The 12,680-nt window shown below is 39.4% G+C and overlaps 1 protein-coding gene across 2 annotated transcripts in view; it reads right to left on the reverse strand.

Moving 5' to 3' along the window:
* Window positions 1-1,056: 1,056 nt before the first annotated feature.
* CYFIP1 (cytoplasmic FMR1 interacting protein 1) overlaps window positions 1,057-12,680 on the reverse strand; it is a 91,505-nt gene continuing 79,881 nt past the window's right edge. For both annotated transcript variants that reach the window (XM_039220246.1, XM_039220245.1), the window contains exons 26-30: window positions 9,961-10,033; window positions 9,315-9,409; window positions 4,766-5,004; window positions 4,157-4,304; window positions 1,057-1,878 (exon numbers count right to left, since the gene is read on the reverse strand). In XM_039220246.1, the coding sequence (XP_039076177.1) occupies window positions 1,714-1,878; window positions 4,157-4,304; window positions 4,766-5,004; window positions 9,315-9,409; window positions 9,961-10,033 (720 nt within the window). In that variant the 3' untranslated portion in view covers window positions 1,057-1,713. The remainder of the gene's footprint in view (window positions 1,879-4,156; window positions 4,305-4,765; window positions 5,005-9,314; window positions 9,410-9,960; window positions 10,034-12,680) is intronic.

Below are 12,680 nucleotides of genomic sequence, written 5' to 3' on the forward strand. Positions count from 1 at the left end.
AAACAGAGTATAACATTTCTCCAGGAACGCCCTACTGTCTTACTGTTAATGCTTTGCTAAAGTGAAAAACAGGGGCGCCTGGGTGGCTTAGTCGGTTAAGCGTCCGACTTTCGCTTAGGTCATGATCTCGCAGTTCGTGGGTTCGAGCCCCGCGTCGGGCTCTGTGCTGACTGCCAGCTAGGAGTCTGGAGCCTATTTCAGAGTCTGTATCTCCCTCTCTCTCTGATCCTCCCCTGCTCACGCTGTCTCTCTCTCTCTCTCCTAGAAATAAATAAAAATATTTTAAAAATAAATAAAGTGAAAAACAATCTTAGCCTGACAATAGCTAGGCCTTCAGTATCCTGTGAATCTTATTTAGCATATGAAAATCATTTTGGAAACTTCCCCTTGCCTTTACCTCCCCCAACTCCCAGGCATATAATCAGTCTCTCCTCACAGTCCTGGGGCAGCTCTTTCTGCCCATGGGTCCTATCCTCATGCTTTAATAAAATCATGTTAAAAAAAAATTTTTTTTAAGTTTATTCATTTATTTTGAGAGACAGAGACAACGTGAGTAGGGGAGGGACAGAGAGAAAGGGAGAGAGAGAATCTCACACAGGCTCTGGGCTGCCAGCATGGAGCCTGACACAGGGCTCTAACTCAAGAAACTGCCAAGACCATGATCTGACCCAAAACCAAGAGTCAGACCCTTAACCAATTGAGTCACCAAGGCACCCCAATAGAAACACCTTTTTGCACCAAAGATGTCTCAAGAGGGGCGCCTGGGTGGCTCAGTCCCTTAAGTGTCCAATTTCAACTCAGGTAATGATCTCACAGTTTCTGAGTTCGAGCCCCATGTCAAGCTGTGTGCTGAAAGCTCAGAGCCTGGAATCTGCTTCAGATTCTGTGTCTCCCTCTCCCCCTCCCCTGCTTGCACTCTGTCTCTCTCTCTCAGAAATAAAATAAAAACATTAAACAAAACAAAACCAAAAAATCCACAAAGGTGTCTCAAGAATTCTTTCTTGGCCATTGGCTCTAGACCCCCACCACTCCAAAACGCCATCAAAAGCACTGAAATGAATGAACACAATTAAGTTTTATTAGTTTGATTTCTGTAACCTTTAAATCATACCTTACAAATTAGACTGTCAAAACTGGATTTAGCAGAAGCAGAGGAATCAAGTTCACTATTTTCTGAAACACTGACACAAAAAAAGGGAGGGAACAAGGACTTAGAAAAGGTTATTCATAAAATACCATCAGAAAATTCCCTAAACAAAAGCTAAATAAGCATTAGTTAAATTGTAACTGGTAGTGGATTTTATTACAATGAGCTGGTAGTAAATTTCTTAAGTCCATAAATCTTTCTCCAAACATTACTGATCCTTTGCTAAGGAATAAATGGATGAACTCAGTAGCACTTTGACATAGCTAGTTGTTGGAAAATTCCATAGAAAAATGGAAAATAATTCTGTAAGAACATGATGGCAACAATCAGCAGCCAATATTCTCAGACTTTCTAATTACCAAAGGCATATACAATTTTAGTCTAGAAAAATAATTTTATAAAATTAAGCTTTTAAATTGAAAAGTACCCCCCTTTAACAGGCACAGTGATACTGAAAAATAGTCCCTAAAAATCTTACTAAATATTTTATGGAAAGAAAAACATGCCCTTATAGTTATTAAATACAGTCAGTACTGGGAATCTTCAAAAACATGATGCACATGTCCTCAGCTACTGGCCAGAGACTGGTGGATAGGTGGCTGAAAACAGCGAACATGCTCCACAGGTGTGCTTTCTCCATCACCAGACTTCAAGTACTTGTCCAATATTGTAATTATCTCATCATTTAGAATCTGGAACTTGCGAATTCTCTCCACCATTTTCTTCAATGGCTGCAATAGTTAAAATTAGGATGATTTACTATTGAAACATGTACATTTATTCTTCATGTTTCAAAATGTCAGGATTTTCACATTTTCTCAAAAATTATAGCAAGCTACTAGCACACATGTCTGTAATGTACCTATTGGAACAATGAATGTATTCTGCAGTTAAACACATTTCTCTATTGGTTACTTTTATAACTTATAGACCTATTCATTCAACACACAGGTATTAAGAACCTGCTGTGTGCTAAAAATTAGTGATGTAAAGATGAAGATAATATGGTCAGTCGGGAAAAACCAGTAATCTAATACAAGTTTTAGATTTCCATTTATTGTAGAGAGGATACTTTGATAGATCCTCCTGGTTTAATAATAAAAGACACACACACACACACACACACACACACACACACACACACACACACACACAGGAAGAAACTTTAAAAAGCACTGCAGGTTTTGTCTATGCAGGAAGTAAAGCAGAAGCCAGGACCTCCTCAGGGACAGATGTCACCAGCAGCAGTGAGATGAGGAGATGGCCTAGGCCGTAAGCAAGCTGGGCTACACCTGAAGACGCCCCATGAAGCCAGGACCCTCTAATTACACTAATGTGTCCCCAAGTTGGTAACAGCCTGTGGAGATGAGAAGCAAATAAATATCTTGGGAGACAAGCAATCCAAATTAAGTTCAATTGGACAAGATCTGGCAAATAAAAAACCCAATACACAAAACATTTCAGAATTTGAGATAACCTTCAAGGCCTCACATACTAGAATTTAGAAATATAAAATACACCAAATACCTAAAAAAAAAAAGGAAAAATTCAGTGAAGAAGATAAAAATGATTACCACCAAGATTTGAACTAAATCAAACTTGTATGTATGTATATATGTATGTATACATGTGTGTATGTAGGCTTCACACATGTATGTGTGTATATATGTATGTACACAGAATTCACACTCATTGTGGAGCCCAACAGTGGGCTTGAACTCATGACCCTGAAATCAAGACCTGGGCTGAGATCAAGTCAGGTGTTTAACCGACTAAGCCACCCAGGCATCCCCCAAATTAAAAATTTAAAAAGAAACTAATATTTTTCAAAACTAAAAACAAAGGATTAAACAGAGATGAGTGAATTAGATAACTGAATAAAGTACTCTGGGAATACCCCAGAGAGACAAGAAAATGGGAGATATGGGAAGTAGAATAGCCCCTCAAAGACGTCCCTAGAACCTATGAACATGTCACCTTTCATGGCAAAAGAGACTTTGCAAATTTAGTTAAGATTAGACTTTAAAATGGGGAAACTACCCTGGGTTTTCTAGGTGTATCCAACCTAATCATATGAGCAGAGAACTTCCTTCAGGTGGAAGTAAGAGATAACAGCAGAAAGGAAAGTTGACAGACTGGAAGGACTTGACCCACCTTGGCTGGAGGGGTCCATGTGGAAAGTAGGAGAAAGATGTAGGCTAATGGGCAGCAAAGAAATGGGAACCTTGGTTCTCCAACTGCAAAGGACTGCAACCAGCCAACCACGTGAATAAGCCTGGAAGCAGATTCATCCCCAGAGGCTCCAGAAAGGAACACAGTCCTACAGACACACTAATTTTGGCCTTGAGATGATAAATAAAGCCAGTTGAGTCATTCTGTACCCAGACTTCTGACCTACAGAACTGTGAGAGAATGGGTGCCGTTTTAAACCACTAAGTCTGTGGAAATCTGCTGTGGATTCAGAATCTAATTAGAAAACTAACAGGTAAGGGATATGGAAACCAGAAGAATGTCTAACAAGTATATAACTACAGTCGCTAAAAGAAAATAGAATGAAAGAAAGACTAAAATATTTGAAAAGATAATGGCTGAGTATTTTCTAGAATTCAATTACAAAGAATCCATAAAATGACAAAGGGAAAAAGATCTTAAGGGAAGTCAAAACAAACAAACAAATCAAACAAAACAAAAAAAATCACACACATTTTGACTATAACAAAGAAAGCCAGGAGACTGGAATAATATGCCAATAATCTAAAAATGTGGATCCTATAAGGCTGTATAATATGAAGCAGATCTAAGTACCCTAAAAAGAGAAAGAAAATGGAATAATTACTACTTGAATTTCCTGACTGCTTTACTTAGCAAGTATATTTAGATTCATTTTGGAAATGAAAAGAAAGCTTCAGTTCATGTCACCTAATGTATTGGGATGAAAAACATTCCCAGAAAAATAACTTTTAATAAATATTTTGTGAAATTTCCACATATAGATTCTCTTCTACATACCACATTTTTGATAATCTCATCTTTGCCATCATGTTTCTGGACTTTAAGCAGATGGTAGCAGAAATCCAGGACAGCAAAGCGCCGCTGTTGCCCAAGAAGTACAATGATCATACAGCCAGCCCAGTGGAGTCCATCGCCAAAGCACTGCCTAGAAACAAGAATAACATGCAATCAACAAAGAATTACAGTCTTTTATGGCTCTGTCCAGAATTCAATGACCACGGAATCTAGTGGGAACAGGCAAAGAAGGGAATGACAAGCAGCAGGTGACATATTCTTTTTGGTAAAAGTCTCTTTTGGGTTCCTTTGGCACAATGTTTCCTAACCTTCTTTCATATCACAGACCCTCCAAGAAGAATGATTCTGTGAAGCTGTGGACACCCCATCTAGAAAATGCACACTTTACTTACCTACGTTTCCATGGGTTCAGAGAACACCTAGAAACTTCACCCTGAGTCACCTCCTGAACATTAAGTAAGAATCTCCACTTAAATGGCTTTAAAGCAACTTGACAAATTTCTAGTCAACTTCCAGAGGAATGCAGTCTTCTATGTGAGCCTAACACCAACTTCTGCTCCCACTTTTCCCATTGACTAAGAACATACTTACTCGACTGTAAACTCGTGTGTTCCCACAGGAATGCAGTAGACAAACTGCATGGCACTCCAAAGTCTGTGAAACTCAACACATTCATCCACATGCATGACTCCATTGCTGGGCAGAGGCCCACGCCAGATAGGGTCATCCAGAAAGGTCCGGATCCGAGTCAAGATGACTTCAAACATAGATAGGCCACAGCAGAGACGCTCCTTTGTCAGCAAGTCCCCCTCTCTTGCTATTGCAATTTGCTGCAGAAAGGGCAGAATGTTGTTGAGCCATGGCAGAAGGGTACACAGCTGAAACCAAACTACCCAGATTTATTTCTGACTTACTGGAAAACTACCCTAATTTGCAGAAGTAGATTTCTAGAAATAAGCATCAGCAACATAAATATGTCAGCTATTATATATGTCTTATTAGATTAAATATATTTCAGTCAAGGAGAACTGTCTACTACAGCTATTCTTAACTAGGAGTAATTTTGCATCCAGAAGACATGTGGCAACGTGTGAGACATTTTTGATTGTTACAGCTTGGGGTGAGGTGAATGGCATCTATTCAGCAGAGGCCAGGGATACTGTGTTCTTAAAGACTTTTTTCTTAAATTTTATTCCAGTGTAGTTAACATATAGTGTTATATTAGTTTCAGGTGTACAATATAGTGATTCAACTATTCCACTCAGTGCTCATCAAGGAAAGTATATGTATTTTTAAAGTTTATTTAATGAATTAATTCTTGAGAAAGGGGGGAACAACAGAGAGCACGAGTGGGGAGCAGGGGAGGGGCAGAGAGAGAGGGAGACACAGACTCTGAAGCAGGCTCCAGGTTCCCAGCTGTCAGCATGGAGTCTGATGCAGGGCTCCAACTCACAAACTGTGAGCCGAAGTTGGGTGCTCAACCGACTGAGCCACCCAAGTGTCCCAAGAAAGTGTATTATTTTTAATCCCCTTCACCTATTTCACCCACCTTCCCTCTAGTAACCATCATTTGTTCTCTATAAAGGGCCTGTTTCATGATTTGTCTCTTTATTGGTTCCTTTGTTCATTAGTTTGGGTTTTGTAAATTCCACATATAAGTGAAATCGTATGGTATTTGCCTTTCTCGGACTGACTTATTTCACTTAGCATTATACTTTCTAGCTCCATCCACATTGTTGCAAATAGCAAGATTTAATTTTTAGATGGCTGAATGATATTCCATTGTGTGTGTATGTGTATATATATATATATGTTTATCTATATATATACACATACATATATATCATATCATATATACACATACACACTCCATATCTTCTTTATCCATTAATCTATCAACAGACATGGGGGCTCTTTCCATAATTTGCCTTTTATAAATAATGTTGCAATAAAAACAAGGGTGCATTTAACTTTTCAAATTAGTGTTTTTGTATTCTTTGGGCAAATACCCAGTAGTGCGATTACTGGTTCATATAATATAGTTCTATTATTTATTTATTTATTTAGGAGCTTCCATACTGTTTTCCAGAGTGGACCCACCAGTTTGCACTGCCATCAACAGTGCAAAAGGGTTCCTTTTACTCAACATCCTCACCAACATTTATTGTTTCTTGTGTTTAGGCTTTCAGCTATTATGACAGGTGTGATGTGATAGTTCATTGTAGTCTTGATTTGCATTTCTCTGTTGTTATGTTGATTATCTCTTCATGTGTCTATGTCTATTGGCCATCTGGAGGTCTTCTTTAGTAAAATATCTGTTTATGTCTTCTGCCCATTTTTAACTGGATTTGGTTTTTTTAGCATTACTTGTATAAGTTCTTTATATATATATATATATTGGATACTAATCCTTTATCAGATGTCACTGGCAAATATCTCTTCCCATTTAGCAGGGTGCCTTTTAGTTTTGTTGGTTGTATCCTTTGTTATGCAAAAGCTTTTTACTTTGATGAAGTCCCAGTAGTTTATTTTTATTTTGTTTTCTAGAAAGATGTTGTTATGGCCAATGTCAGAAAAATTACAGTTTGTATTCTTCTCTATGCTTTTTATGGTTTCAGGTCCTTAAACAATTTTGAATTTATTTTTGTGTATGGCATAAAAAAGTGGTCTAGTTTCATTCTTTTGCGTATAGTTGTCAAGTTTTCCCAACACCATTTGTTGACAAGACTATCTTTTCCCCATTTCATATTTTTTCCTCCTTTGTCAACGATGAATGGGCCATATAATTGTAGCACTGTTTCTGGACTTTCTAGCCTATTCCACTTATCTCTATTTTTGTGCCAGTGCCATACTGTTTTGATTACTACAGCTTTGCAATATAACTTGAAATCTGGAATTATGACACTTTCAGCTTGTTTTTTGCTGTTGTTTTGCTTTTTTCTCAAGATTGCTGTAGCTACTTGGGTTTTTTTGTGGTTCCACACAAATATCACAATTCTTTGTTCTAGTTCTATGAAAAACGCTGTTTGTATTTTGATAGGGATTGCATTATATCGGTAGGTGGCTTTGGCTAATATGGATATTTAATAATATTTATTCTCCAAATCCATGAGCATGAAATATCTATCCAATGTTTCTATCATCTTCAATTTCTTTCAGCAATATTTTATAATTTACAGTGTATAGGTCTTTTACCTCCTTGGTTAAGTTTACTCCTAAATATTTTATTATTTTTGGTGTAATTGTAAATGGGACTGTTGTCTAAATTTCTCCTTCTTCTGCTTCATTAGTGTACAGATGAGTACAACAGATTTCTGTACATTGATTTTGTATCCTGGGAATATACTGACTTCATTTATTAGTTCCAGTAGTTTCATGATGGAGTCTTTAGTATATATAGTATCATCTTATCTGCAAATAAGGAAAGTTTTACTTCTTCCTTACCAATATGGATGCTTTTTCTTTCTTTTTCTTGCCTGAGTGCTATGGCTAGGCATGTTCACTGTGGGTTTTTCATATAAAGCCTGCATTATATTGAGGTATGTTCTCTCTAAACCTACTTTGTTGAAGGTTTTATCATGAATGGATACTGTACTTTGTCAAATCCTTTTTTTTTTTTTAAGTCTATTGAAATGATCATATGTTTGTTATTCTTTCTCTTATTGATGTACCACATTGAGTGATCAGTGGTGAGTGAACCACCCTTGCATCCCAGGAATGAACTCTCTGTGTCTGTTTCTATGTTTTAGGAAAATCAGCTATGTCTCCTGCTCTTGAAAGAAGTAGTTTTTATAAAGAAGAAGTCTGGTAGTGCCACTTTAGGGGTGTCTCCTATATGTGTTGTGTATGTCCTACTGTGGCTGAGCTGCTTTTTCCTTCAGTCCATTTGTCTGCAGTGGCTCTCTGCCTACTGTGGGTACTGCTTGGTCCCTGTGGTGTTAGTGGGCCAGTCGCATGCTGCCTAGGGCTAGAGTTGAGTCAGACTAGGCATTTGTCAGAGACCCATTGCACCAAACTACAGCATGCTTTCCCTGTACTGTCCCCTGAGCTTTCACGGGTGGACAGGAGCTGCAGCCAGACCAGTGGTCTGCCCCCAACCCACTGCTGGGCCCTCTGTTTGACTTGTGTGTGTGGTTATCTTTCCCTCTGTCCAGGGTAAGAGTTACCCTGGAGTGGCACTGGCCTGTCAAGGTACTTGCATACTGCCAGGCCTGTGGCACTACCTTGGATGGGCTCTGGCCAAGAGCATATTGGAGGGGAGGAGCTGTGACGGCAAAGGGGAGGGGAGCCTGGCATTGTGGTAGTAGGAAGGTTTGTGCAGCACCAGCCCTCTGCAGAAGGGTTCCTGCTGTACCAGGACTGAAGTGAGCCTATCTAGAGGGCATGGATTCACTGCAACCCAGCGGGGAGAGGAGCAGCAACGTTAGCAAGTTAGGTAGTAAGTGTCAAACATAGTGCTGATTACTGAAGGTGACCATGAGTTTATGCTGGGGGCAGGGGATGGAAACAGTGCCTGCCAGCTCCTTTGTTCCTGGAGAAATCTTCCAAGGATCTCTATCCCTCCAGGACATACTCTGAGATGAGTAAACTATTCTTCTTTTCATTTGCCTCAGGTGTTTTTCACATTGCTGCTCCCATGTTATATCTACATGAGGGTGTTGTGCCAGGGATAATGTTTACATCCCCACCACAAAAAATTATCTGGTCCAAACGGGGGACAGTGCCACAACTATGAAACCCTGATCTAGCTTAAGTCTATATAAAATCATAGAACTCTACCCTGACACCTAGCCTTCTATATGAGACTCCCACTTTCTGTTATTAAAAACTTATGAAAAAAGCCTTCTTCATGAAGGGATAGACTACAAAAACAAGTAACATTTACTGTGTACATCTTACGTGCTAGGTTATGTCCTAAGCCCTTTGCATACGTTAGCTCATTCAAATTTCCCAAACACCCTGGGACAAGGTCCTGATATGAACCCTACTAGAGACACTGAGGCCTAAGAGGGCCCATCCAACCTCATGACACTTGCCAGGGTGGGTCAACCAAAACCCGTGTTCTGAAGCCCCAGCCCTGTCAGTGGCCTGATGTGGACACCAAACTTGTAACAGTGACAGCTGTCACAGTATACATTACCTGAGGGGTCCCCAGTCTTTCAATCAAAGGGACAAGATGCAGTGGGGCATACTTTGATTCTAGTCTTTTCATTTTGGCATCAAGTCTCTCTCCCTCTGCAGTGGAAAAAAATACTTTAATTTCTGTTCCTTTGCATGAAAAATGATTGCTTAAATTTAATTTTGTCATGAAACACATGAAAGACTTCTTAACATTATACATATAGATTCTCTCTGAACATTGTTTTATAGAACCAGTTCATTTGATATTTTAACTAAAAATGACAGAACTGTCATTTTCTGTTCAATATTCATTTTTTAAAACACTGAAAATTATAAATGTAATCAAAATCAGAGAATAGTACAAAAACTCTCTGTACCCATTTGCTACAATGAGGATCAACTCATGCAACTCTTGTTTCATAGATAATCAACATCCTCTGTTAATTCTGAAGCACATCCAAGATACACCATTTCAGTCTTAAATATCTCAATTATTCAATTTTAAATTTAACTATGTTAAATTTCTAATTACCTTCAATTATGACTGAACAGGGACCAAACTCAAATAAAACTAGCACTGAGTTCTCTGGTCTCAAGGACCATGTGTCACCACTCATCACTGCATAGGCAGTTTGGACTCCCTGGTCAGAGGCACAGAAACTCACCTTTCACATGGACTCTCGGCAAGATGTTCTGAAATGGGGCTGCATGCAATAGGTCACACACTTCTTCTAAAGACTACAGCAAAGGACAGAGGGTTGCATTAGGAAGTTTACCTCACCAAAAAGACAGAGAGAAGTCTGGTGCTGAAAACAACATCTATCTTTGCCATTTTAGTGTAAAATAAATAGTCTAAGCAGCATTGAGCAGTAGAACTCTCTGGAATGATGGAAATGTTCTGTTTGTGCCATACATTTAATTACTAACCACATGTGTCTAGTACACATGAATAACTGAATTTCAAATTTTAGTTTATTAATTTTTTAAAAATGTTTTTATTTACTGTTGAGAGACAGAGACAGAGCATGAGGATGGGAAGGGCAAAGAAAGGGGAAGACACAGAATCTGATGGAAGCCCCAGGCTCTGAGCTGTCAGCACAGAGCCCAATGTGGGGCTCAAATTCACAAACTGCGAAATGATGACCTGAGCTAAAGTCAAACGATTAACCGACTCAGCCACCTAGGGATCCCAAGAATTTCAAATTTTATTTACTTTTGCTACCTACTTCTTAAAAAGTTTGTAACTAAGTTATAAGAGTTTATAATAAGACACCACTGTATAGACAGGAGGAAGGTGCTTCCTCTGTGAGCAGTGCTGGAGGCAGAAGAAAGGGCAGCATCACTTTTGTACCGAAACCAAGTTCTGAATAGTCATTCTGAACCTGCTTTTGGAACACAACACTTTTAAAGAGGTAGTAAAAAGAAGACCTATTGTCCAGAATACTTCAGTGTAGAGGGCTTACTTCTAATATCACAAGAGTTGTGAACTAAAAAACTCACCACGAATCTAAAGGTGGTCAAGAGCAGGGCATATTTCTAGAGTCTGAAGGCTCATAAACCACAAAAAAGGGTCCCTAAGATTGGTGTGTTCACCATGGGGGAGGCAGATGAGGTGAGTAAGCTCTCTCTCAATCTACATGAGGCTCTCTCCTACTCTATACCCATCTTGAAATCTTATAATTCTACAGTAATAAAAAAAATTATTGGGGCCCCTGGGTGGCTCGGGTAGCTCAGTTGGTTAAATGTCCAGCTTTAGCTCAGGTCATGATCTCATGGTCTGTGAGTTCGAGCCCCGCGTCGAGCTATGTGCTGACAGCTCAGAGCCGAGAGCCTGCTTTGTATTCCGTGTCTCCCTCTTGCTCTGCTCCTCCTCTGCTCACACTCTATGTCTCTCTCAAAAATAAACAAACATTTAAAAAAAATTAAGCAAGGGAACTGTTAACAGAAGGTCAAGACAGATACCACCTGATGCCATTTTCCTTTCCATGGATCTCCCCAGATGATGGCAAAGCTAAGACCAAGAAGAGGAAGCAAAGACTTTCTGTACTTACAAGTGAGTGTCCTATGGTCACCTAACATAAATCTAGTGCAGCAGCCAGTCAGCTGCGACATGTTCAACCAGGACACCTTAGGAGACTGATTCCTCCACACTCTGTCTTTTATTCCTTAGGCCAGCACCAAAGCATGAGCTCTTCATGCAGAGTATATGTAGTAGAAGCCACCTCTGGGCCAGTGCACCCAGGACCTGTTCCCCTGGACCTTCTATTCTAGGTGAAAAAGGTGTGGAGGAGGGAAGAACAAGCTAAAAAAAAAAGGGACATGATCAGATGATGACTGCATGGTATGCAAACACATAAAAGAGTGTGATGTCAATGGAGTAACATGCAGGAAAGAGAAAGAAAGGAAGGAAGGAAGGAAGGAAGGAAGGAAGGAAGGAAGGAAGGAAGGAAGGAAGGAAGGGAGGGAGGGAGGAAGGAAGGAAGGGAGAGAGAAAGAGAGAGAGAAAGAGAGAAAGAGAGAGAGAGAGAGAGAAAGAAAGAGAGAAAGAGAGAAAGAGAAAGAGAGAAAGAGAGAAAGAGAGAAAGAAAGAAAAGAAAGGAAAGAAAGAAAGAAAGAAAGAAAGAAAGAAAGAAAGAAAGAAAGGAAGGAAGGAAGGAAGGAAGGAAGGAAGGAAGGAAGGAAGGAAGGAAGGAAGGAAGAAAGGAAGGAAGAAAGAAAGAAAGAGAGAGAGAAAGAAATGTAGAGTGATCTCCAGGATACATTTACCGCCGAGTGAAAAAACAAAGGGGAAATGACTGAATGGCTAGACACTACCAACCAGAGTGTAAGGGGGACAGTTGGAAACTGACTGACTGCAAGGAAGTATTCAGGAAAATGGATGGAGGATGGGAGACTTTGATAAGGGACCACGAAGGGACCATTCGCTGCCAAGCAGGAATGGTGGAGGCAGAGCCACACACAAGGAGAGCTGTGTAAAGTAGCTTATAGACCAGCAATACCATTCAAGATGGGTGGCTCATCCAGCTGTGCTGCTTTCAGGTGCTACTGCCAATGAGCTCAAATTTTTGCCCTCAAACCAAAGCAAACCAAAAAAAGGTAAGAATAGCAATAAAAACTACCATTGAAAACAAATAAGCAATTAAAACTATTCTAAAATTTAAAAAAAAAACTATTCTAAAATTAGAAAAAAAAAACTATTCTAAAATAAAAAGTTTAATGGAGGAACAGCTAAGATGGCAGAGTAGTAGGAGGTCCTACGCTTGCCTCATACCTCGGACATAGCTAGATAAATATCAAATCATTCTTAATATCCAAGAAATTGATCTAAGGACTGACAGAACAAACTGCACAATTAGAGGGAGAGAAGAGGCCACATAGTGGAAGA

The sequence above is a fragment of the Hyaena hyaena genome, unplaced genomic scaffold, assembly GCF_003009895.1.
Source record: "Hyaena hyaena isolate Hyena2069 unplaced genomic scaffold, ASM300989v1 scaffold_892, whole genome shotgun sequence".
In the NCBI taxonomy this organism is placed as follows: domain Eukaryota; kingdom Metazoa; phylum Chordata; class Mammalia; order Carnivora; family Hyaenidae; genus Hyaena; species Hyaena hyaena.